Source organism: Athene noctua, chromosome 7 (genome assembly GCF_965140245.1).
Source record: "Athene noctua chromosome 7, bAthNoc1.hap1.1, whole genome shotgun sequence".
In the NCBI taxonomy this organism is placed as follows: domain Eukaryota; kingdom Metazoa; phylum Chordata; class Aves; order Strigiformes; family Strigidae; genus Athene; species Athene noctua.
Window position 1 is genome coordinate 14,482,390 of NC_134043.1, and position 25,789 is coordinate 14,508,178.

General features: G+C 34.9%; 1 protein-coding gene across 5 annotated transcripts in view; it reads right to left on the reverse strand.

The window, feature by feature from the left end:
- Window positions 1-2,468: 2,468 nt before the first annotated feature.
- The window catches only part of PTPN4 (protein tyrosine phosphatase non-receptor type 4), a 114,579-nt gene continuing 91,258 nt past the window's right edge, over window positions 2,469-25,789 (reverse strand). For 4 of the 5 annotated variants that reach the window (XM_074910791.1, XM_074910790.1, XM_074910788.1 and 1 more), the window contains 12 exons: window positions 23,838-23,997; window positions 20,795-20,878; window positions 20,653-20,709; window positions 19,141-19,297; window positions 17,395-17,561; window positions 15,880-15,970; window positions 15,733-15,794; window positions 14,824-14,970; window positions 12,385-12,513; window positions 10,805-10,953; window positions 7,557-7,692; window positions 2,469-5,123 (listed from right to left, as the gene is read on the reverse strand). In XM_074910791.1, coding sequence (XP_074766892.1) covers window positions 5,037-5,123; window positions 7,557-7,692; window positions 10,805-10,953; window positions 12,385-12,513; window positions 14,824-14,970; window positions 15,733-15,794; window positions 15,880-15,970; window positions 17,395-17,561; window positions 19,141-19,297; window positions 20,653-20,709; window positions 20,795-20,878; window positions 23,838-23,997 — 1,426 coding nt within the window. In that variant the 3' untranslated portion in view covers window positions 2,469-5,036. Of the gene's footprint in view, window positions 5,124-7,556; window positions 7,693-10,804; window positions 10,954-12,384; window positions 12,514-13,116; window positions 13,236-14,823; window positions 14,971-15,732; window positions 15,795-15,879; window positions 15,971-17,394; window positions 17,562-19,140; window positions 19,298-20,652; window positions 20,710-20,794; window positions 20,879-23,837; window positions 23,998-25,789 lie in introns of those variants that run through there. The other variant, XR_012633957.1, reaches the window with a different exon arrangement.

A 25,789-nucleotide genomic window follows, 5' to 3' on the forward strand; every position in this document is an offset into this window, starting at 1 on the left:
CTGTACAGAAATCCATTAAGCATCTCTCTCCAAACCCAATTTATTTTATCCAATAGTTCAGTCAGTAGTAAGCATGAGATAAAGTGCTACTATTCAAACATCGAAATACTTTGAAAAAAAACTATCCTTTAAAATGCATAAGCTTGCTAAATACGAAATAACACAACCAACAAACTGTCAGCCAGTCTGTGAAACCATAGTTCATGTTATAGTAGACTACAATGATAGGTATTTTTAGTAGATTTTTTTTTTTAAAATGAGGCTACTGGTTCAAAGAAATCAAAAAGTCCATATTTTTCAAATTAAGCAATTCAGCATGTTTTTAAAAAAGTGATTTATCTCAAATTTTTACCATTGATCTCTCAATGAGCAAAACATGCCGGAGCTTACAGTTTATGCATCAGTTAAAAACTTGTAGCTGGAGAAGCCCTGTGAACTGACAAGATGCACGGTCATGGTAGCAACCAGCACAGAGGTAAAATCCAGCAATAACAAACTGTCCTCCTTTGCAGACTGCTAAACCAAAACACACACACACCCACCCACCCGAAAAACAGTTTCAATTTACAACTGCAGTGGGATAACAGAGATTGGACAGAACAGTTAGACTGAAACAAACCAACCATTTCCCCCTTGTAACAGCTTCCCAATCGCCACTAATTATAATCCCTGCAATTTCACACAAGAACCACGTCTAATCAATGAATATGTTTTTTACCAGATTTAGATACTGGATCCTAACACTAAAAGTAGCAATGGAAGACAGCTTTTCCAGTCTTGAGACAAAAAGTGGTACCTTAAACTAGCAAATACACTCAGCCAACTGAGGACCTGAGATGTGAGCTACAAAAAGACTACAAGTGACATTAGAGGGCACCATTCTTGAACTTTGTGGAAGTCCAAATATGCAAAATTTTAATTTGGACCATAAACCAATCCCTCCTTTTATCCTCAGGGATGAGGGTCTTTAAGTTTGCCTGCACAGTGGCTCTACAGTCAAAAAACTACAGCATAGGTATTGGACAACCTGATTTCACTTGGAAATTGGTGGATATGCAGACTTTTTCCATGCTCATGCTAATTCCCTGAGCCAAACATCACCCACACACCTGCACAAACACTGCAGAAGCATAAAAATATCACATATTTCAGCTCCACGGCATACCTGGAGCTCCAGCATCTCTACGCCAGACCCTCCCTAATTCCTGTCTCCCTGGACAGTGCAACTGCAGCAGGTCTCCTGCATTTTGGCCCTTCCACAGGTACCATGAAGCTTTTTGGAAGGTCTCCGTGGAAAGCTGCTGCCTACAATGGGTCCACAACAAATTCCTCAAGTTTCTTAATCTCCCAACTGCTTTCTCACCCTTTCTCTAATAGATGGTGTGCCAAACTGTAATCAGATGTTCTAGAAGAAGTGTTATGGCTTTATCTATATGGATCATAAGCTTTAAATCTTTAACAGAGAAATGTGGAAGAAACATCAGCCAGCATTAAAAGTAGTGAGAAAAAAATATCAGGCTTTCTCTTTTTCATAACTGGGAGAGAATATATAAAAATAAAATGCGTAAAAGCAGTATTTTACTGCGTAAGACTTGCAAGTTACTTTAAATACCAAATGTTTCTAAATTCAGGATAAATTAATCCTTCAGCTCTCAGTTTTCTGATATATCTAAAGCAGTGTTTCTCAAAGTGGATTGGCTGACAATCTGTAGGTGGCTTATTAAGCAATACCTGCATCTTACCTCATATTTAGCAAAAACTAAAAAATGCCCCCAAAACACTCAAAGCCCCTGCTAGAGCCCCATGTCTTTCTACTAAAAACCCCCTTCAAATCCACTTTAAACAAGAGATGGTAGTGGTAAGTTTTCGATCCAAACCTGAAAGGAAAACAAAAGTCTTAACATCATACATTGGCACAAAATTGTCATAATATTGCTCTTATTTACAATGAAAACTTTTTTTTTTTTTTTTAAACTGGATTTGTATCATGGAATTGTTACAAACATACTCTTTCCCACACCCACCCAACATTTTCCTAATCAAATGGTATGAAAATAATTATTCATAAAATCCAACAGTCATAACACCAATCACGTATAGGTCTATAGGTCATTATGTCTGAAAGATACATTCATGTTTTGTACAGCATGAAACATACAAAAACTTCTTTAAAAAACTCTTAAGGATGATACAGATCTTCATAACCCAAAGTAAAATATTTAGCAGTTTTGTTTTTTTGGCCATATAAAAATATTTTAAAGGCCATTTATACCACAACAGGTAGAAACATTTGAATGAATGACTTATGGTGCACAAAAGCTTTCATGCTATTCTCTTTCCCAATCAGTTTTTTGTTACCACCATCCTGGCTTGGGAGAAGCCAAAAAGCCACTGAGTCACTGATGACCAATTATCTAAGATAAGTTACTTTGTTCCCCCCCCCCCCCCCCCCCCCCCCAGTACAACTAGTTAATACACTACTAATCAGGTTAAGTCAGTGCAGAGGAAGATTTTGAAGAGACCTATTATTCTTGCTTGTGTTTGTAATCAAAACAGTAATGACAGATGACCAGTAAATATCCCACACTTAATTGTGGTATAAATGGGTCTTTTGAATTCAAACTGCTTTGGCAACTTTACATAAGAATATTTAAATATGTGACATACCAACACTATATAATGTTGCTATAAACTCCATTTCGATTTCCCTCAGGAAAAAAGGGCAAATACTATTTTCATTTACAACTTCACTACAAAAAAAAACTTATTTCAATATAATGGATGAATCACTTCAATTTTTAGACATTAAGTGCTGAGTTTAAAAAAAACCTTCCAACTAGCCTGCATCTCAGCTAATAATCTCATCACATGGAAGTTAAAGCTTATACTTTATCCTAAAGAAGAATTTTCTGTTGTTGCAAATGGCTTAAACTAAAACTGAGATTAAAGCTACCTTATTACTCTTTTTCAGTTTATCAGATCTAGAGAGTCTTGTAAGATTCATTTTTCACTGAGGGATAATATTGTATTAAACATCAAATCTAGAAATATAAGTAACAGGGCCACAGGCCACCTAATATGATTTTGTTTTCTAAAAATATTTAAAACTCTATCTTCCATTTGGCATTGTGGTACACGTTTATTACTGTCATAAGCCAGGATTTCACTTTGCCTGAATCCCTTTCCACTTAACAGTTCATAGCTGATCTCTTTCAAATGTCCATAGAACACAGTATATTATATAATATAATTCTTCAATAGTTAAAAATTATTTAGTGTAGAACTTTCCATTTTAATTCTATGCTCTATATAGCTTACAACAAAGTTTACTGGATAAACATTTTCAGGAAACCAATACAATAAATTAAATCTTTTAAATAGAGGGCACAAAGTTATGTTCTCACAAGGCAGTCAAAGAAGTGACCAATCTTTTCCTTACAGTATATTACACTGGATACCTTGCTTCTGACTTGATTTCTTCTATCTTGGAAAAATATTAAAAAAACTGGGACATTTATGCATCTTTAGAATGAGCTCAGATACTGTATCAGACAAACATTTCTTACAAATCTTCTACCTACTTAAATAAGAAGCAACCCATACCAACTGGAACAATTTTGCACACGCGTAACAGAAGGTGATGGGGGTCATTACAGAATTAAAATAAAGTTCTGGGACCACTTCATAGTGTTCTCCTCCCTTCACCCCACCTGAACAATTAAAAAAAATAACAGGTAGACCTGTACGAACATGGCTTGAAATCAACTATGAGGGCTTAAAAAGTAATTGGTTAGCAGATAATGGAATTAAATCACATCTGATCGTAAGTTCAACTTAATTATCAGTGCTATTAAAGAGTTATGTTCTAATCGAGTAAGACAGCTATTCTCAATATAAGGATAAAACAAAGTATCAGCTTCTAATGACCTACCAGCATTTCATAGTAAGCTGCTAGTAAGTTACTAGTTGGAAGGAATGAAGGAATGTGTCAGATTTTTCACATAATTACAACACAGCAGCATACAATGCTCATTAAGTTGGCAGAGGTGCTATTGCTACTGAGTGTAGCACACAGGTACTTGTATAAGGAAAGAGGGAATGGTATTTCCATGACCCCTTGCGGTAACACATTCCAAGCACCAAGGGCCGTTTTTAAAATCTGAACCCATTAAGATAAATATGACAGGACAATACCACCCCCACAGAATCATGAGTGCCTTTCACTGGATGTACGCTGTAAGTCTCAAGGCACTTAAGGGGTTAAGACACAATGCATGCACTAGTTCCCATCACGTAATCTTAATTCACATGAATCAGAATACACCAGTGTATGACACACAAGCTGTGTCAGATAAATGTTGTGTTTTTGTTGTTTTTTTTTTTTTAATTTTTATTGTTATTATTTTGTACAAGATGCTGGTAAGTGGGCATTCTGCAGCTACTGCTGGGTTAACACAGACGCCAGCTTTCTTCTAACAACCAGCTGGTCTCTAGTAAGGGTGTAGGACAAAGTGTGCTGCATCAGTAGGCAGTGTGTATCTATCTAGTATTGGCAATATTGCTAATGTTGTAAAAAACAAAACAGTGAGAATCTGTACATAGTAAATAAACCTAGCACTGGAAAAAGACCATGGCTTAGTGTATTTTTTCATTTGTTTTTCATTTTAAGAGACATGGGTGTAAAACAGAGTGAAATAATTCCAAGCCTTGTTTGTAGCAATTCAACCAGAAGCGCAGTATATGGCACTACAATGAAATATCGTAGATTACCCTGAACACAATTAGTTCTTTCAGTTTATGGTTTGTTCGGAGCAAAGCACGAAAATAAAGTCTTCAAACAGATGAAGGTTAGAAGAGTTTCAGAGACTGATTTTGTTTCAACGTAAAGTGCAACAGTGCTGAAGTTTTCAAAGTCCTTTGTCAATTCTTTGCTGTACTTCACTATTATTTCCTGCAAGCAGTATTATGGCACAAAGAATGCTGCCAGTTCATTACAGAGGACAGGATTCCTCAACTGATATCCTGGTTTTTGCTCTTTACTTATGCAGTGACGCTTGTAAAGGTTTAATAAATCCTTCTTCATACACCTTCAAAATAGCTTCACATACAAATCTGTATTGACTCTGAAAAGGAAAGCAGATTCAGTAAATTGAAAAGAAGTGTAATTGAACCATGTCATTTGGAAGCAGAAAAGGCCTCTTAAGATTTCCCCATCCCAGTCTCTTGAAAGGCCAAGAAATGTGCTTCAGAAACAACGGGAACTTTATATTAGAACATCTTGTTTCTCAACAGAAGAATGGGATGAAAGACACTCTGAAATATATACCAAAAGTCATACCCACAAAACCAGTAATATTATTACAACATCACCTATTTAGTAATTTTCTGCTCTTCATTTCACTGCTGAAGTTTCACTGACCTGAGGTTTCCATGCACTTGGAAGCTACAGCTGTAAAGCACTTTTTCATACTTGCATTAGTTCTGGCATGTTACAGGTACCTCCCCCTCACAATTTGACAAAAATGAAAGCTGTTTCATGTTTTAAAAAGCCAGGACTCCAGTTTCTTAACATTATGTAATTTTTAACTCTGCAATGTATTCAAACCTAGCACCTGCATACACAGAGGCTACTAATAATTTGTTTTAATCGAATAATAGTTAAAAACCCCAACATTAATCAAAGTATATAATGAAAATATAATGAAATAAAATTACTGTTTTGTAACAACTAACACTAAATATCGCATAATGGTGTATATGGTAGTCAGAAAAGCCATCATGCCTGCCTTTCCAGTATCATGGAATACCCGTCTCTATGCAGGACTTAGTGATGTCAGATCTCAAATGGGCACAGTAACAGATCTAGTAACAGAACCATTATTTACTTTATTGCTTCATGTATATTAAAATAGTTTAGATTTATACATAGCTGTGTAAAATACTTATTTTGCCTCCAGTGCTCTCTGAAGGATACTCTGAACTCTCCCCATATAGTAACACACAGCAGACACCCATACATAGGGCCATCTTGTGGACACTGAGTGAATTTGTCAGAATATACAAAACCGGGAAGAGTGAGCCAAAGAAGAAAATGTAGTAGGTAATGTTTATGAATCTTTAAAAAACCCCACTTCAAGTCTTTTATTCTCCCTTCTCCCTGTGATGGAGTAAACACCCGTGTTTCACTGAAGGTTGAAAATTTTGGCTTCTCTAAGAAAAATGAGAAGACCAGAAGATATTTAGCACATGCTGTGAAAAAATAGTTAAACCCTTACCACTGCACCTCCTACCTTTACTAATAAAATTCTCTTCCTCTCTGTGTATGGTAGAGAAATGCTATTCATACTGCACAGTCATCACAAACAGAAACAGCCATCCTTTATTATTTTTCATGTATCATCATCTTCCCCATCCTTCCTGTGCTAGATGAATAATAGAACTTCTTTTTAATGGAACATGAATACTGGACAGTAGCACTAAATGACAGATGACCCAGAAATGGAGGCCCATATATACTTTTTGTAAGTCTGAACACTCTCTGAAGAACACAAAAGGTTTATTCAAATTTGATTAGAGGAACAGCAGCAGGAACATTAAAATTACTACACCGAATAACTCCCTTCATGTAATTGTGGGAGATTGGATACGGAATCTAGTGCCTTTTCTCCTTCAAAATACTTTCTCTTTAAATGCTGTATGCTACAAGTAAAACTATACAACTGATTACCAATGCAAAAAACCAAAAAACCTGGAACTGGTCAAAGCTTGGAACAACCAAGAATTAAAGCTTTTTTTTTTTTTCCCCCCAAGACAACACAACTCAAACTTTTGACCCTTTTTAGGTATTTTCTAAAAAATGTAAATACAAACTGCCCTCAGAGTTACACAACAGCTGATACAAATAAAGTTTCTAAATCTGTTCTAAAACTTTACAGTTCTGAAATACAATACATTAAAGCAACATCACAATTATCCAAAAAAACACCAAACATTATAGATCCAGGAAAAATTCTAGCATCTTAAGATACCTCAAATGTGAAGATAGCATAATCCCAGTAGCAAGTTACTTTTTTTAGACCAAACACACTTAAAATTACTTTGATATATCTCACATCAGATTTAATTACACTGATTTTTAAGAATAATATGTTTCTGATTATTTCCCTTTAATTGAGACACTATAAGGCAGAGTTAAGGCTTGTTTTCATTATAACTAAGGCAACATAAAATCACTGAATTGCATCACTGAAGGTTTTTCTTACACATCTGAGACGCTTCTGTGTTTGCCTAAATTGTCCCTTTTTGACATTAATTGACAGGTATCCCCGAAACAGCTGCTGCTTTTTTCAAGTTTTTGTTGTAAAAATTTAAAGAATGGCTCCTTTCTAATAGCCTTAGCAATTTGTTCTTGCCTGGAGTCATGGCTACAGTTACACTGGGTAAAGGTGATGTTTTAGCGGTATGATCAACAGCAAGCATATTACAAGTCCTTCTAATGATATGACTAGATAATACGAAATTATTCTGCAACGCAGAACAACAAGTATGATACTCACAGGTGTTTGGATCATCATGGCTCTTTGATCTCTCATGGTTCTTACAATATCTAATGGATAAACAGGCTGATTGCACTCAATGAGACACATAGCTGTCTCCATAGTGATAAGAACTCCTGTCCGTCCAATCCCAGCACTGAAAAAAACCCAACAAAACCAACCAAAATGGAAAATGAAACGAAGTGTCTGGAATATAGTTCATACCTAGAGACCTTCCCTCTCAGGGATTCTCTTGACTAATCATTATAATTCACATACTATCAGGGCAGGGGTTAGACAGATTGTGTCTGTGTTACTGGAAGTCTCTGTCCTGCCTGAACAAAGCTAAAAACAATCAGTACAGAATCGTCAATCCTTTGAAGAGGGATTGTCTTAACCTAACCATTCACTTGAGCAGAATTTACAAACATATTTATTCAGATCACCAACAAAACTGAGAAATACCTTGAACGCACTGTGCACTTTGTGTCAATTTGACCACTACTGGAATGACCACTACTGGAATGTTGTGCTGATTTGATAAAACCATGTTTATGTTCTTGAAGTGATCAATACTTTCATCTTTCAGAATAAGAAATAGAACAAGTACTAAAAACTTTTTGAGGATGATAATAAAGATAATTTTCTTAGTATTAAAAAGTACAAGAGCGATCTAACTTGTGTAGGTTGAAAAGGAATACGTAATAGCAATCCCTTTCAAGACAAGGAAGAACCATAATATATACATCTTGGAATGGCAAAACTGTTAAGAGAAGTTACATGAATCTTCTTTAGCTTAAAAATAAAACAAATCTAAAGATTTACCTGCATTGTTTTAGATATACATACACTTTTGCACAAGTAGAAATCCTCAAAGACTGAATATTTAACCCTGAACTTGATAATCAGTCTCAAATTCAAATCTTTCATATTCAAGAAAATTATGTTGCACTTTTGAAATAGGAAACCAGTGTTTCTCCACACTTGAATACAGGACCAAATCTGTATTTTCAAATGCCAGCATTATCTCAACTCATGCAAATGCTCTTTTAGTTGTAAAATGAAAGTGTTTGCTTCTAAATTAGTTAATATAAACATTCCAAACTTTGAAATTTAATTGTTCAGATTCTGAAGCATAGCTTCAAATTAAGTCTGTCCAAACTACTACTTTAAATCTTTGCCCAGAAGGTGGCATTAAAGCTACTATATATTTCAGTGATGTCATGAGAATTTTATGATCAGGTGTAAATGTGCTGATTATATAAAATTATTCAACTATATTTCTAGAATTTTTATATATATATATATATATATATAGTTTATATGCAGAATGCTTTATCAAATCCAAACAGGAACAGTATCTGCCAAAGAACCTAATGTCTCATTTTACAACTTCAAAAGATTCAGAGAAGGGCAACAAGAATTAAGTAAAGTGTGATAGTTTTCATATGATATCAGGTAGGCTAGGACTCTTCAGCTTGGAAAAAGAAATCATTGATTGATGGAGGGGAATATTGCGACAGGACATGAAAATCATGAAGGGCAGGTGGCTCACCGTCCTAACTAGAACAAGAATTAAAAACTGTTCAACTAAACTAGTAGGAGCCTTGTAAAAATAAAAACACACATATGAACACAAGCTTGGAAACTAGTGTTTTAAGTAGTTCAACATAACAAAAAACTTTCCAATTTCTTAAAGTTTTTGTTGCTTTAGAATCTCTATGGGGTTTTTTGCTTTTCTTTTTAAACTACTACTTGACAAAAGAAAACTCTGCTCTACTACCTACTTGGACTCCCCACACCGAAGCTGGTGACTTAATTCTGAAAACAAGTTTCACCTTTTTGTTGTGCTAATGCCTTGTCCAATTATACTTAACAGAAGTTAAAAAGTGTGCATGCACCATATGAAGAAAGCCCTGGGCAACTTCAGTTTGATTCACTAGCGGTATTTGGTTATATTTCCAAACAGTCATCAAGTTAAGCCAATTAAGTAAATTACACTGAACTATGGTATTCCCTCTCTTTTCTTCTGTGGAACGTAAAACTATTATAAATGTTGGTATTGAAATTATTAGTATGGAGCTGACTTGGTGCCTCATCGAGATGAATGAAACTGTTCATGCTCTCCCAAGTTGTGGTTCCAGAGTCTCTGCAGACCAGCACACTTTATATTGTAGAAGTTGCATTTGGCTGTTATTTTCACTATTTGTTCATAACCGTATCAACAAAAGTATATCAATAATGAAAGTCAAGGAAGAATATAATTTAAGACAGTGGCATTCTAGTACTGGTTTCCCTACTTAATAAGATTGACCTGACAAGCATAAAGCAGAAGAGAGAGCAAAACCAATTAAATCCAATTTCTGATACACGAAGTGTTGAAAAGAGAAAACATTTTTCTTTCATCTCCTTCAATAAATGTCTAGTTTACCTGTAGATTAGACAGTCTTTAAATTTTATCCCTTAAACCTCTCAGCTTATCTCAAAGAGGAACGATGCACACCTGACTCAGGAACACTGACCGGGGAGTATTGGGAATTTAGAGGTCAAATTCTATTCACATAGCTGCTCACCAAGAATTGGTATAGTACATGTTCACTTGAAGACATTTGGCATTATGAATTATTATAGTTTACTAATTAGGTATTTTAAAGGATTAAGATTTTGAAATTTACTATAGGAATGTAGAATGCTATTATAAACTGTTGCACAAGAAAAACAAAAGAACACACTTCACATGTACATAAAAATCTGAGTAACAGAGATATTTTAATTAATGACAAAAGTAAACGGTTGATAAAAATGTGTCATCTTAGTGTAAGTATCAAAATATCATGTAGCCTAAGACTGCAGACTTGAAAGAAAGTGTCTTTTATTTGTTCACTGCATATAGCACCCACAGTTTTTGCAACAGATTATTTATACAGCTATTTGGGAGTTTTTGTAGAATAGTCACCATGAGGAAAATGTTCCCAAGTATCTTTTGCCATTTCCCCAAGTTATTATACAGCACAGGCATTTAAACTGTAAACAAAACCAAAAAACACCCAAACCCAACAAAATGCCTCACAGATCAATGTAGATACTCAAAATTTTGCTTTTTGAAACGTAATTACAATTTCAATTGTTTCATTTAAATGTTGAGTTCTCCTGTCAATCCCAAAGCAGATACAATTAAATGTTTATTTCAATAATAAAGCACAAAAAAGCTATCTGATGATAAATAAATTCAGTTTGATAATTTAATAAAGTTGGAAAAAAAAGGATACCTGCAATGAACAACAACAGGTTCTTCTCTGCCAGCCCTCTTCTTTCGCACAAGACACACAAAGTCTAGGAAATCGCTGGAATCATCAGGAACCCCATGATCAGGCCATGCTATATACTGGATTTGGGTTAGTTGGCGGCTTTCCTCTTTCTAATCAGAAACATGAAGTTTTATTCAAGGGTAATTCAGATACCATTAAAAAAAAAAAAATTAAAAAATCAATGGTACATTTACATCAACTTGCACCTATAATGAAGTGGCTTCAGGCAACTAGCAGCACTTTATTGTGTTAATTATTGCTCATTCCGGATTTTATAATTACATAATTTTTCTTAAAAACAAAAAAGGCAATCCACAAATGTTTACATCTTCTATAGGTTAAAACAGTTACATGCCATGTAATAGCAAAGCAGTTCAAGGATACCAGTGATCCATCTGAACACTAGATGTACAGTGTAGGTGGTCAAATTTTTAACAAAACAAATTTAACAGGAAGAGAGGTTGTCTTACTAGATCAAATACAGAACTGGGGTTAGGAGGGGAGAGGCAGGACTTTCAGACACAAAAGTTTGCCTTCAGGCCCTGTGTGAACAGCAGCATTGTTTCGGCTTTATCTGCACCTCAGTTTTATCCAGTGTACTACACAAGATGCAGAACGACTTTGTTTTCACTCCCTGCCCCTTGCTCTAATATCACAAATATAATCTGCTTCTGGTTAGTGGAGGGGACAGGCCGTACAATCAGTGTAAAAGTAGTATTTCAAAGACCTGCTACTGCACTTTAAATAACCTTTTGGCACAAAACATTTACAGAGGTTCCACTGCTGATAACAAATGAGAAATTGCCTCAGCAGGACCCAGTGAAGGAATTTTAACAGCAAATTGACTGAAAGGCAGCTCTATAAAACTGGCATCTCATCTGGTTACCCAAGGAGTGAGAAATGCATACGTGAACTAAATTCCAGATACTGATTTTCAAACGTTTCTGAGATTGAAATGCTAGCTGGGAGGCTCTAAAAACTACATGTGTCCTGAAATCATGCAATGTATGTTCTAGAAGGTCCCTGTGTACATGTCACCACCAATCCAAATTCATCTCTCAGATGGATTTATCTTCCATCTCCTTGCATCTACATTCTCCAAGATGGAATTAAGAACTGTTTGTGTCTCTACAAAGACAGATTTTCAGTTGCAGTAATGAAATACCTCTAGTGTCTCATGCTCTGAAAATATCAAGGGAATATCAAGTTTCTCAACTCCTTTAATTACTCTTCTTAGGCCAGGGCATGAAAGACACTAGTAAAGACTTTTAAGACAAATAATTTAAAACCAATTAATATGATTATGGAAGCTATCTTTGTGATATTTTGCTAATGAAAGGTTTGTTATCATTCTAGTAGCAGAATTTATACTAGGTAAGTACATGGGAATATGAGTAGTTTTCTAAAGGCTTCTAGAAATAACCAGTTCTGTTTATGTGGATATGCCACCCAAGTTGAAAAGGAAGTCTGATTAAGTAAATTTTAGCTAGTCTGTGAGGATGCCACAGATTAATACTTAAAAATATGTATTATGCTTTTACCTCCAGATTAGTCAACGTCATTTCTCGAAAGACATAAGCAGGATTTCCTTCTTCTGAATGGCAGGTAATCTGGAAATTCCCATATGAAGAGCTTCCTGATGGCTCTGGCCAGTACTGATGACATTTAACCTAGGGTCAACAGATTTTTAAAGATGCCTGTGTTTAAATTCACACAGTATTCTTTTCACTCTCTCTACTTCCTTACACCTTTGTTCATTAAAGACTATTTTGATCATTCTGTAATCACTATTATTTTACTTACCAAACAGACCATGTTACCTAATTATTGTTTATAAAATAAGGTGTCACAGAGATTTCCTGGTTCTCTTCTCAAAAGGACACACGCACCAACTCTTGAGGTTAGTGTAACTGCACATGGATGCCTTTAACGTTCATTACAATTTTTAAAAAAGTGTATCTATTCCATCTTAAGATTTGAGTGACAAAGATGCTGCTTTATAAACATTTCTGACCTCCAAAATCCTAATCTAATCATTTCAAAGCACATTTATATGGGAAAAGAACAAATGAAAAAAAAGGTGATAAGCAACAAAAAAGTTGCTAAACTAATGCAAAAATTAGGGAGATGCAGATGATAGACTTCAAAGACTCTTGATCAAGTCCTCAAATGTGAATGAAAACTTCGAACACTGAGATTTTCAGATATATTGCTTAAACGCCTAATTACAGAGGTCATTTCAGCTCAAGTGTACTTTTGTTTTTCCAACCCACCTGGCGATTCTTTAAGAGCAGCCAGATTTGCAGACTTCCTGCTCCACTGAGACATCCCGGCATGCAGTGGGATAGTGATGTCAGTAGCCTCATGATCAGCTTTAGAGCAGGGAGTCTGCCTATGGGTATAAGACAGATAAGTGCTTTTATTTTATTACTAAGCAGCTCTCCAAAGGACTCCACAAATATTATTGAAGGGGTGGGGGAACCTCAGAGAACTGCTGCTGCAAGTCTGTTCTTAGCAGATCTGCAAAGAAAACTCAAATTAAAAGGGCACTTGTACTGAAATTCCCTCTAATCACATTTATTTGGAAGCAGGCAGCATCATGCTAACGTTGAGTCACTGAAAAATGATTTAAAAATGCTGCAACTCCCCTTCAATTATTTTAATTATATTTAGAGGCCTGACTTCCCAGCAAATATATGGTTATTAAAAGGTTAGAACATATACAAACAGATGAACTACAGTCTGAGTTGATCGGAACACCCACAATCTGCTATAAATCCATCTTCAAAAGAAATCCTGAAAGCGAAGAAATTCCATTAAACTATTATTCCAGACTCATTTCTGTCCACACACTCAACCAGCCAGTGCTGCTGTGAATGCTCCAGACTATAAACTGAATAACTCTGAAATTACACTGCATGTATGACCAGATTTGATTGTTTTGCCTGTCTCCAAAACACAAAGCTGCATAATAAACAAAGCTGTTAAGGAGAAACTACAACTAACACCCCCCCCAGTCGAAAACCAAACCAACCACAAAATACACCAGAGGCCTTTCACAGCACCATACACAATTATTTTTAGTAATTTATAACTCTAATTACTTTATTACTAGTACTGTATTTTTACACATTTTTGTATGGAAATAAAGTACAATGATTTCTTCATACGATTAAACAAATATTTGTCACCACAGAAGAACATTTTATGGAAATTTTTTTATTTTAAGCTTATCAAGGATTCTCTTCAAGACAGCCATCCAGGCATGGGATCTTAAGATTACAAAGCTGTGTTAGGCTGTGTTAAAAAATTAATCTCTCTGCATATCAAAGAAGTAATTTACTAAAGCTGATTAAACTTCCTGGAGTTCCGTCATTTTTAAGTTTAGAGAAAAAAAATCCTATGAAGGTAAAGTCTGCTTTTTACTTTACAATAAAGAATCAAACAAAGACAGCTAAAAATATTTTAAGAAATATGTAAAAACTTCAATGTATTTCAGGACTGAACAAAGTTTAAATATTAGCTGTGTTAACAGTATCAGAAAGTTTAAAAAGTAAGTATCATCACTGCAACAGTACTAGGAATGCACTGCCCTTATTGAAAAAAAAAAAAAAAGTCATGGAATCATAGAATAGTTTAGGTTGGAAGGGACCTTTAAATGTAATCTAGTCCAACCCCCCTGCAATGAGCAGGGACACCTTCAACTACATCGGTTGCTCAGAGACCTGTCCAGACTGACTTTGAAAATTTGCAGAGATGTGGCATCTACCTATTCTCTGGGCATCCTGTACCAGTGTTTCACCACTCTCATGATAAAAAAATTTCTTCCTTATATCGAGTTTAAATCTATCCTCTTTTAGTGTAACACCATCACCCCTTGTCATATTATATGTCATAATAGTGTATATCTTTTAGAGGCTACTCACCAACAGATTTTTAGAAGATTATAAAAGTAGTATTTAAGGAAATCTTTTACTTACTCTTCCTCTTTCAACTTGAGTCGTTAACATTACAACCATAGATGAGCCTTGTTCCCAAGTCATCTGCCAAAAATCAGGACAAGTGTTCGGTAATGGACCTTGACAAGCAATGTACTGGTTTATTATTGTGGAAGAAGGGATTTCCATCTAAGAGAAGACAAATTCAGAAGAGAAGACAAAGTCAGCCAGGCATCAAAAATTTAGGGGTTAGTAACCAATACACCAAAAAAGCATCTACTATATTAATTATAAGTTATTAAATATGGATTGGCACATTCTTTGAAAATTTGAATTCTCTGAAAAAGATGAAAATTCTTTGAAATGTTTCACACACAAAACTATTACAAAGACCCAATAATAATGGACGGTTATGTAGTTGCCAAAATCAGGATTATAGGCCAAAAAAATGATAGACCAAGTTGGCAAGTAATTCAGGTGCCAATATTCAGTGTGGGTTTCTGACAGTGGCTTTTAAACTACCGATCATGAAATTTAATTTAATCTCTGTTTTTTCTTCCTGAAAGAGAGGGTAAGTAGCTGTAATTCTGTTGTTACTGACAATTAAAAAAAAAAAAAAAGTAAAAGGAAGTGCTACCAGATTAAACTTTACTGATGTTGAATACTACTGCCACATTAGCAATCAGAAAAGATGAACAAATTCCTCTGGTAGAGGGTTAGCTTCTCTTAAGAGTTTTTTTCTTTTTCTTGGTTTCATTTATAAAAACACCTGCCATGAAGCATTAGCAAATAAGTGTATCTACAGTAAATTTCAAACCATCTGACTACAGCTTTCTCAGCCATTCTAGTCTAAATTCAATTTATGAAAATTTTATTTTTTTAATCAACTCCTCCATTTAAAAAATGCAAAATCACTTAATGCCAGAAGCTCTTTTAAAAAATACTACTCACATTTATATAATTTGCATTGATGTAATCTTCATTACTTTTTAAAATAACCCGTGTGGCATCATCTGAAAAAATTTTTAGAAAAATGTTACTTATTCACTAACCACAGTAAAATACTTATAGTACACTGATACAAACACACATACTTACAAGGCGAAATGTCTCTGTATCTATTTTTGGAAATGTTTTGAGGTAATCTGGCACAAGACATTGTCATTCCAGGCTTTTTCCTATACAATTGCTAAAAGATAAAACCAATAGTCAGACTGTACTAGATGCAGAAGACCTGTTAGTGTACTATTTGCACAGAGGTACTTTTTAGAACATTTTAAACTACTGAGCAACAGTAGCTTCAACATACATGAAAATACTTTTCAAAAGAAAGAACTACAAATGCTGTGGGATCATTGAAAATAATCACGACATCATCACAATTTAGTTGAAGAGAAACTGAATGTTAAACTTGAAGCTTCCATAAGAACACTGATCCAGAGAAAAGTCAGTATTTCATACTGGCAAGGGAATTGACTGATACTGACATTCCATGTGGTGATTTGGGGCAAGAACATTGTGTGGTGTATAGGCATCTACCTACACTGCAGTTGTTTCACTTTTGTTTTTTTCAGATGTCCTTCCACATTTTAATAACTGTAGAGCAAATCCTGGGCTACCTTGTGCTTTTTCTGCACAGGATCTCCTTTGAGAGGTTCCTGCCCTCACCATACACTGCCACAACCCTGGTGCTGAAAACAGTATCAGTGAAATGATCCAAGTTCAATAAAAAGCACCTTAAAAACTTTTAAACATTGAACCTGTTTGGGAGACTAAAAACATATGGTTAAGTAGGGATTTTACATCACGTCTAGAAAATATTTTCTTTCTGTATAGAAACATAAATTTTACTGAAGTTCTTAGGGAACAGTATATATTTTATAAATATACATTGTAATACATGATGCTAGGTCTCCATTTGGTGAGGAATTCACAGAATTCATACTCCTGTGTTTTACAAACCTACTGCTTCCTGCTTTAAGTCACTTGATCTCATGCATTAAAGATGAGAGTATTATCAAGGCACAACTTAGTGCTAAAGAAAGACTATAGCTATCAACAGTTTAGGACCCAACAGGAAGTGCACCGTTCTTCTGAAATATGTCATTAAAAAATAAACTATATATAGGAGACATTGTTAGATTAACCCTTAAGATCAGGGTTGTATTTTCCATTGATAATTTTACCTTCCCTAATTGAGATTGTCCATAAAACGTCAACAGCTCAGCTCTCATTCAGTTTCTACAGTAATTTAGATATGGAATGAAAGTCTGAGTACAGAACACATATTTTGTAATACATTTTTCAGTCTTGATCGCTATGAAAGTATTTTCTTAGCATAGGTCCCTAATAACCACAAAAAGCTGTAAGTAATCAATAAAGCTATTTGTAACAAGCAACACTAAAAACCAGTATTAGGATTATTCAATGACATAAGTTTGCACATACAACACAGGAGTGGATTTTTTTTTTTCTTTTGAGAGTGTAAGAGAATTGTTTTGCTAAAAGATTATTAACTCTACTGAAATTTAATTGAAATATGCTCTGCTTAAAATAATTACTATCCCAGAAGACTTGGAACTGGCACACAGCTATAAGTGACACAGTACTCACATCAAATTGAGCCAAAACAGTTCCAGTGATAAGCCCCTCTGCTAGTTGAATCATGGATTCCCTCAGAGCATTATCGTCTTGATGGACACCATCAAGTGGAGATTTCTCAGGGATGTACTGGAAGTCAGGCTCACTCTCCAGCTTCTCTTCCACAACATCATAGACAGCTATAACAAATAAAGGTATGAATGCTCTAATTGAACATGCTGTTTGGCAAGTAAAGTTAACTCTAAGTCATTTATTTAAAACAGCAAAAAAGACAAGTGTTTCTCCTGTAGAAGAATCCATATTTACACAGAATCACAGAATCATCTAGGTTGGAAAAGACCTTGAAGATCACCTAGTCCGACCATAAATTAAGATACTGATTTCAGTCCCCAACAGCAAGGGCAATTAGCCTTAACTGATCATTATAATCCATCACCAAACTTTTGTTTATTTGTTTGTTTAATAATAATTTTAAGTGAAAACACATCACTGACTGCTAAAATTTTAATCAAAACTCATGTTATACCCTATCTTGTCTGACATAACTCATCTCAGATTCTCACATACATCATGCCTCTGAAGTCATTACAGTTGTATTTACATTTTTACTTTTAATTCTCTTTGAACTGATTTCAGGCTTCAGTAATTTGGGCAAGATGTGTAGACCACCTGAGACAATGGCATTAATATATGCATTATAATGCTATCAATGCTGTACACGTCCTGCCTATAAACTGAAAAATAATACGCATCTTCTACGACACATAATAGAGATATATGCTGTTTGAAAGACTGCTTTTAAATGATATTCCATGACCATGAAGGAGGAAACTGCAACTCCTCACTTCTACAACTCAAACAGTCTTATCCAGAATACAAAGATAATCAACACACAAGGGGAAACTGTTTTAGTAAATTTGTAAACAAAGCTAACGATTTTATTTGAAAAAGAAAGCACACAAAAGCTGCAAGAGAACTTAACATGCAGAATGAGAGCACAAGTAAGTGGGGAGTGCAAATAAGTGAATACAGGAAAAATTGTTTAGGAGGTGGTTAAGGTACTCTCCTGAAGTAATTTAAATTATTCTGATTATTCACTATTTTTCATTTTGCTTTTTCCTCTGCAACTGTATTATAATTGGGATGTGCAGCAGAATGAAATCCAGTGACCATCTGCTGACAACAATCCAACACACAGTGTATTTCATGAATGTATTCCACAAGCTGTTATTTAGATTGCATTTTTAGCACTTTCTTCTATTAAGCCTCCTCAAGTAGAAATGTAACCAGTTGTTCTCAATTGTTTTAAAAACACATGGAAGGATTTTGCATATATTAACCTCTGAAGTCATCCAAATACTGGGTATTTGGTGAGTGGTTTTTTGTGTTTCATTTTTATTTTCTTTGAGGGAATAACCGCAACCTCAGAAATTGCACTTAATATCCATAGAGCTTTCTGGACGTTTTTATCAATAAGAGTGAGCATAAAATTTAAAGTAGCTCCCTGTTAGAAACATTTGATCTCTGTTTTTTCTATTAATTTTCAACACTTAGTTATGCACAGCTCCTTAGAGTATGGGATCCATCAAGATTTGTACCATACATTGTGTTGTTGCAATTCCTTTTCAAGGAAGGGAGTTCTCTCTTACAAAGATGTTAAGCATTCCATCTCAGGACACAAAACGAAGGTCAGAAAATGAAAGCAAGGTGTGGATTTGTTGTTTGGGGTTTTTTTATTATTATATACAAATCACTCACCATTGGGTCGAACTAGAAGCACAAGTTCCCCTGAGTGTCTCTCACAGCTAGCTTTAATAAACATAACAACTTGATCATGGGTATGTTCTGCTATATCCCTGCCGTTAATCAGTACAACCTGGTCCCCTTCATTCAAACGAGGGACACAGAGATCAGCCTGTGAAGTGGAGAGAATAAAAATTTATAAACCAAGACATTCCCAATTTCTCACATTAAAATAGCAACTTAAAGTAACTATACTCGGGGACTTGAATCCTAACAGCTTAGTTGCTATGGTTGCTGCACTGTATTCAAATGATAAATTTAAGTGTTACACAATACATAAGACAGTGCCATTCACATGAAGAAATCAATTTGCAACTGGGAGTTGACTGTTATTGTAAGGCTGTTATTCTTTTGGCAGCTGTTACTCCACTCCTCTGGCTGAAGCAGAAGCTCCTCTATTTGAATCACATAGGCGATTAAAAATCAGGATGTTCTTATCTTTGAAGAGAAGGGAGTAACATAGCAAAGCCCTATCCAAATCAATTTCACAGGCTTAAATGCTTCAGGTGTGAAATACTGCAGCTGTAATGACAAGAGTAAAACAAGGACGGAAGACAACGCACAAATCCCAGTAATCCCAGAGAGAGGAATCAGGTAATAAAAATCATTATTATAATCACAGTCTAAACATTGTTGCAGAAAAGAAAGAGCACATGGTATCAGCGATATTTTCTCCCTAGAAACTGGATGTTTAAAGCATTCAGCCAAAATTATTTATGTTATTAAATATTTCAGAGATAATAATTATCAGGGACAAGAACAATGCTCTTGGCCAACATTTCAATAGTTTCAAATAGTCAAAAAATGAGAAATATGTACTTCTTTAAATGTTAGCAAATAAACGGTTCACTCTAAAAGGTATAAACAGAGCTGACTCCAGGCAGCTGAACACCAGGTCAGTATTTTTGGCAATCAACTGACAAAATATTGTGCCTAGTTTGAAGACAGTATTGATAGTCATTGAACACCAGTAACAACAGACAATCAGACCTGATGAATGATTCATGATGTCTGATTTTGATCTAAAACTTGGCTTTATTCAGCTACATCTGTCACTAAAATATGAGATTTGCTATTTTAGTTATTTTTAACATACTAAAAAACTCTTTCGATATATAATTTATGTGAAATTATATGAATGCCTATGTTTTTAAAAAGTAATAAAGTAAATGTATTTTTAGGATGACACAGCTCAAGAAACAGTGTATAATGAACATCTGTAATTCCTTGTAATTTTCAGGAATTAGACTTTGTTTCAGTGAGAAAAAATATTTTTGAGAACTGAAGAACTTTTAGAAGTACATTATGTAGCCCCACCAAATTCTCACTACACATAATTTGCTTTGTTATAATAATAATACAGTACAAACTAATTTTCACAGGCAGCTATGAAATAATTTACAGGTTTGAATACATACTTCAAGATACACAGATACTGCTACCAAGTTTGGCTTTCTGATAACTTACAGGTGTTCCTGGAGCTACCCGGGACACTATTACTGGCATCTTCTGATCGTATCCACCCTTTAAAAACAAGTTAAATTAGTTATAGATCACAAATATCAGAAAATAATCTTAATAGACATGAAGGGAATAGATGTACCGTTACCTTTACATTGAAGCCAAACCTTCCATTTTCATCTGGTTTCATTCTGATCATAACAAGATTGTCATGGAGGACACCACCATTGGGCTAGTAAACAAAAATTGTATTACATTAATATATATTTTGTTCATAGTTAGTTCTGAGGATATTGTATGTCATAATTTTGCAGTTTCTTCATGAAGTAATTGCTCCTAGACACTTGAGAAAACATCAAGTGATAGTGCAAATGTCTTATCTTGAGTTTTGCATAAAAGGGAAAAGTTACACCTTTAAAAGTCTGGGACATAAGTAAACTAAAAGTGTGTTCTGTCAAAGCAAGCTCAAAGAAAGAAACACTATTAGGAAAGACTAACTGACTTGAAGCAGTCTTAAGAAAAACAGTTCACTATATTGAAACTCCATAAATTTGTTTTACATAAGATAGCAGTGAAAAGCCTACAGTAAGAATGCAATATGATGAAAAATAAGGTAATTGAAGCTATACTTTTGTTTCTATTAACAACAATATGACAGTAGTAAGCAAGGAAATGTTGGGTAACAAAATCTTGGTTCCGTATCCCCTATTCCATGTGCAGTGTAGTGGAGTATGAGGTGTGATATATGCTCTTTACTGATCAAGCTCTAACAATTTTAGCTCCTTTCTTTCTGGTTTCATTCTGCTCACAGCAACACTGTTAAAGGAACTACCAGTAAAGTTGGGAATACTAGATATTGTTTTAATCTGGAAAAATCAACTTAGTGCTATTGAAGTAAATTTTATTTTGTTCCCATCAATACTTATTTCACATATGGAACATTAGCTAGTATTACTATTCTATGGTGAAGATGTGAAGTATTATTAAAGAAAGTGTTTCATGGAAGTTTTCAATGCTATCAATTACAGCCAAAGCATAAGACATATTTAGAAAGAAAGAAAACAAAAAAAAATTATTAAAGCAAACATTTCTATATACAAGAAAGTTCAAAACCTGAAGGTTCAATAAGTAAAAGGTCTGCACAACTTGGCTCATAGAAAGTTAACTCAATTTCAGGTTCTTAAGCTTTTCGCTAAAACAGAACACACACACAAAGTTCATGAAAAAATGAAAAATTTGGTGGAAGAAATTAACAGTGTTAAGATATGTTAATGAGAAGGAAGGGTGCTTAGGAAGCCTGATCACATGCAAATCATTTTAGTCTATGTTCACTGGCATGAGAGACCAGACTCAGGTTCCTGGGCACAATAAGGAACCACCAAGTGCTCATCTTGCAGTGTTTGGCAACTTCTGTGCCATTGCATTCCCCAGATAAAAAGGCAGTAATACTTTCCTGCTTTAGGAGGCTATTTTGAGCAGCAGTTTGTAATAAAAAACCTGATGAGAGCACTGTATATTATCATTAACCTGTCTGACTGAAGGAACTCCTGGCCACAACTGTTTTCAAATACTTCTGGAAATTCTCAGACTGGATACATAGGGACTGTAGATGGAGTAAAAAGTTGTCATTCCATACCTGTCCTACTATCTTTCGAAATAGTGTCTCCATACATACAACAGATGAATGAAATCCAATAGCTAAATGAAATCAAAATGGTGAGGGGTTTTCCTTAAAACAGTTAAGATGGAGCAGAAGAGACTTTAGTGGTGCAGGAATCTGAAGCACATTTTGGTCAGAAAAGCAACTTTGAAAAAAAAAAAAACAAAAACCCAACCTTAACATATTCCAAAGCCTAATTCTACAATTTCACAAAATTTCAGAGTCATGCTCCGTTCCTTCTTTTCTAACACCCAAAACAAAAAGCCATCAGCAAACCAAATTAGATCTTCAATTACAAGAGTGTACTGCCTTAACTGAGGCTGCATAAATGTGGCCCATTGGACCTCAGCAAACAATTACACTGACAATGCACAGCGAAAAAAAGAATCTCATTCTCACGCAGCTGTGTTGGTTTTGCAGAACTAAAAGGAGTTAAAAAAACAACTGAAAGTTATTTTTGTCAATTTGGTAAAGATAACTGAATACAGAGTAGAAAAACTTGATGAGTAGTGTTATCTTTCAAAACAGAACAGTATGACTCAGGTAAGCACTTAGAGAAGACAAAGCTGTTAAAAATCCTGTTTCATTATTTAATTAAAGCTTTTTTTTTTTTTTACAATATTCCCAAAATGCTCATAAATTTACAAGTTTCACTTTAGTGTGTTTTATTAAAACCCCAGCTATGAAATTAAATATGGGTTTTATGGGAATCTTAACTTTGTAACAAGGCCTGAGAGAAACACTGTAGGCTTAGATTTCAGAATTCAAATAAAAATAAACCAATTTTGGGAACTGACTCAATCTCATATGTTTGAGGTTGGCAAAACTGTTTATACAGTATTTGCTACATCTGGATGTTAAACAGTTTTCTCATCCTGCAAAATGTTTCTTGTCCCACATCAATATAAAACCAAGAACCATTGAAGGACAAAAATTACAAACTGGTCAGTGAGATCTCACCTCAGTCAGACAATGATCAACAGACTAGCTTACTCATCTAGCACTTGCTTAAGTGTGTAAAAAGAACTTTTGCTCATATTTTTACATTTGCGGCCACAGGTCTCTTGGCAGAGTCTCTTTCTTGGAAATTCTGATGAAAAATGAAACCACAGATTCAAGAAGCCTCTTCTGACAAAATTACCCTAGCAGCTGGCAAGCCCTTTCAGTTTCATCTTTTTGATAAAAGCTAGATTAAACACCAGTGGTAGTGTCTGTAATGTCTTCTTTAAAACTGATGGTAAATGAATTCTCAAAGAGGTTAGTTGGAAATTTCTACACGTGCTGAAAAGCTATTGTTCAAAATGTCTGCATATCCATCCCAACGCAGTCATTTGATGACAACTTTCAAAGGACTAACTCCAGCATGTGGAAAAAACAGTGGGAGCTAGCAAAGAGACAGTATGTATAATGGAAATGCTGCAATGTGATGCACAAACACAACTCTCTAAAATGCATCAGAACCAAGCTCATGAAAAGTAGGACTATCTTTCCGATAAAAAGCAGAATGGTTAAACTGGATGTAAAAACTTACTGTGGATTTTTCAGGTGATGCTGGAACATCAAATGTTTCATTAATATGGTTATCCAGTTCTTGCTGTGAGTGTGAATGATGAATTTGGTTCCAACTGTTCTTTTTAAATTGTTTGGGTGGTAATGCAGGAGGCTGCCCATCTATAGGAGTCTCTTGAGATCTGAATACCAAAATAGAAGTATGAAGTGGAATGATCATGAGATATTGACAGCTCTTTCAGGGTTCCAAATAAACTGAAAATCCTAGAAGAAACTCAAGAGTTTGAGAGCTGGCTATCTGTACATATTTTCAGAATCTCAAAAATGTACTGTGGAAAAATATATTGGAAGTGTATGTTTGGAAATGTTACTGCTTTTTTCTTGAGAAACAACTGTACACAGAACCAGTAAGTTCATCTGGTACACAACTTTTTTTTTTTTTTTTTTAAACTAGTTTTAGTACTCTTAACTCACTTTATATTGGAATATTATAAAACACACTGTATTTATACTATGCACTCTCGCTTAAAAATAAAAATTCCAGAACAGGTATGTCACTTACTATGTTTTCCTCAGTAGGAAAATCAATTAGTTTGCATTAAATTAATGCCTGCAATTTAAATCTCAAAAAACAGACACAAGCAGTATAATAAAGTGCTCCCACACTATGTTTTGCTTTTGATCTAGGAACAGGAGCAGTGCAAGTTGAAGACAGCTCAACCGTCCCCCTGCATTTATATGAAAAGCCCACTAGAGGTGACAGTGTTAAATTTTAATTTTTCAATTTAAAAGTATGTGTATACATTTCAAGATAACGTTGTTTTCTCCCCCCTTGAACATACTCCCCATTGAAACACGCATAGCTTTGAAACATCTGTAAAAATTGCATTAATTGCATGTATTTTTTTAGTTGAGTTATAACACCATTACTGAAGATGAAAGTTCTATTTCTGTTTTAGATCTTCAAGCACTCTGTTGTACATTAATAAAAATGTTCTCTGTGTTTATGTATAATATGGATAATTTCATTTATTAGTCCTTTTGGAATAAAAACTTAACTGTCTAATTTGTATTACATAAATATATGATTCATCTTTCATTATATGGCTTTATATTTAAGAATTACCAAGAACATTCTGAAGGCCCAAAAGTGCAGTTAGCACATAGTTCCCATTAACTTAGTTTGAATGCCAGTTTCTAAATACCAACGAGGATACATGCCTTCCTCCCCATGAACCACATTAAAAGGTATTATTAAGTAATTTAATGACTTATGACAACAGCCCACTGGTACTAGTGGCAAATCCAAAAACCACCAAGAATGAAGTTACAGGTTACAGCTAAATCTAAAGAAAATGTTAGCACCAAACCTGGCTGCCTCCGTTCTTCCTTTTCCTCAACCCACAGCCCCTTCCTTGAAGCACTCCGGTGCTCCTCCCTTGGCTAAAGCAGTTTACCAAGCAATCAAAAATACACCAGCTTTTTGGACAAGTCTGGGTAGCTCTCTGCTGGTTCAACAAGGTGAACTGGTTCACCACAGGGTCAGCCACCGTGCAGGAAGGGAAGTACACTCCCAGAAACAGGACACTGCCCCTTTCGTTATCAGCAAGCTGTAGCGGTAACTCATAGAATAATATCCTAAAAAGCATGGGTAACCACATGAGTAGTCCTACTGTATTTAACTGGTCTAGCCACAGTAAACTGTTAGCAAGGTAAGACTCTCTTTATAAAACAGCGTAACATTTCAAGGTGCTGCAAGTTAGAAAACCTAAGGCACACATCAAATTCCATACCATATAATTTGTTTCTATGCAAGTAAAGAAAGGCACATACTGGATACAAAATAAAAACAAAAAAATCAGATGACAACTATCTACAATGATTTCAAATAAATGATAAACCTCTTTCAAAAAGCATGAAAACTGAATGGGAAACAGAACATTTCACTTTGAAGAACCACACATTTTACATTTC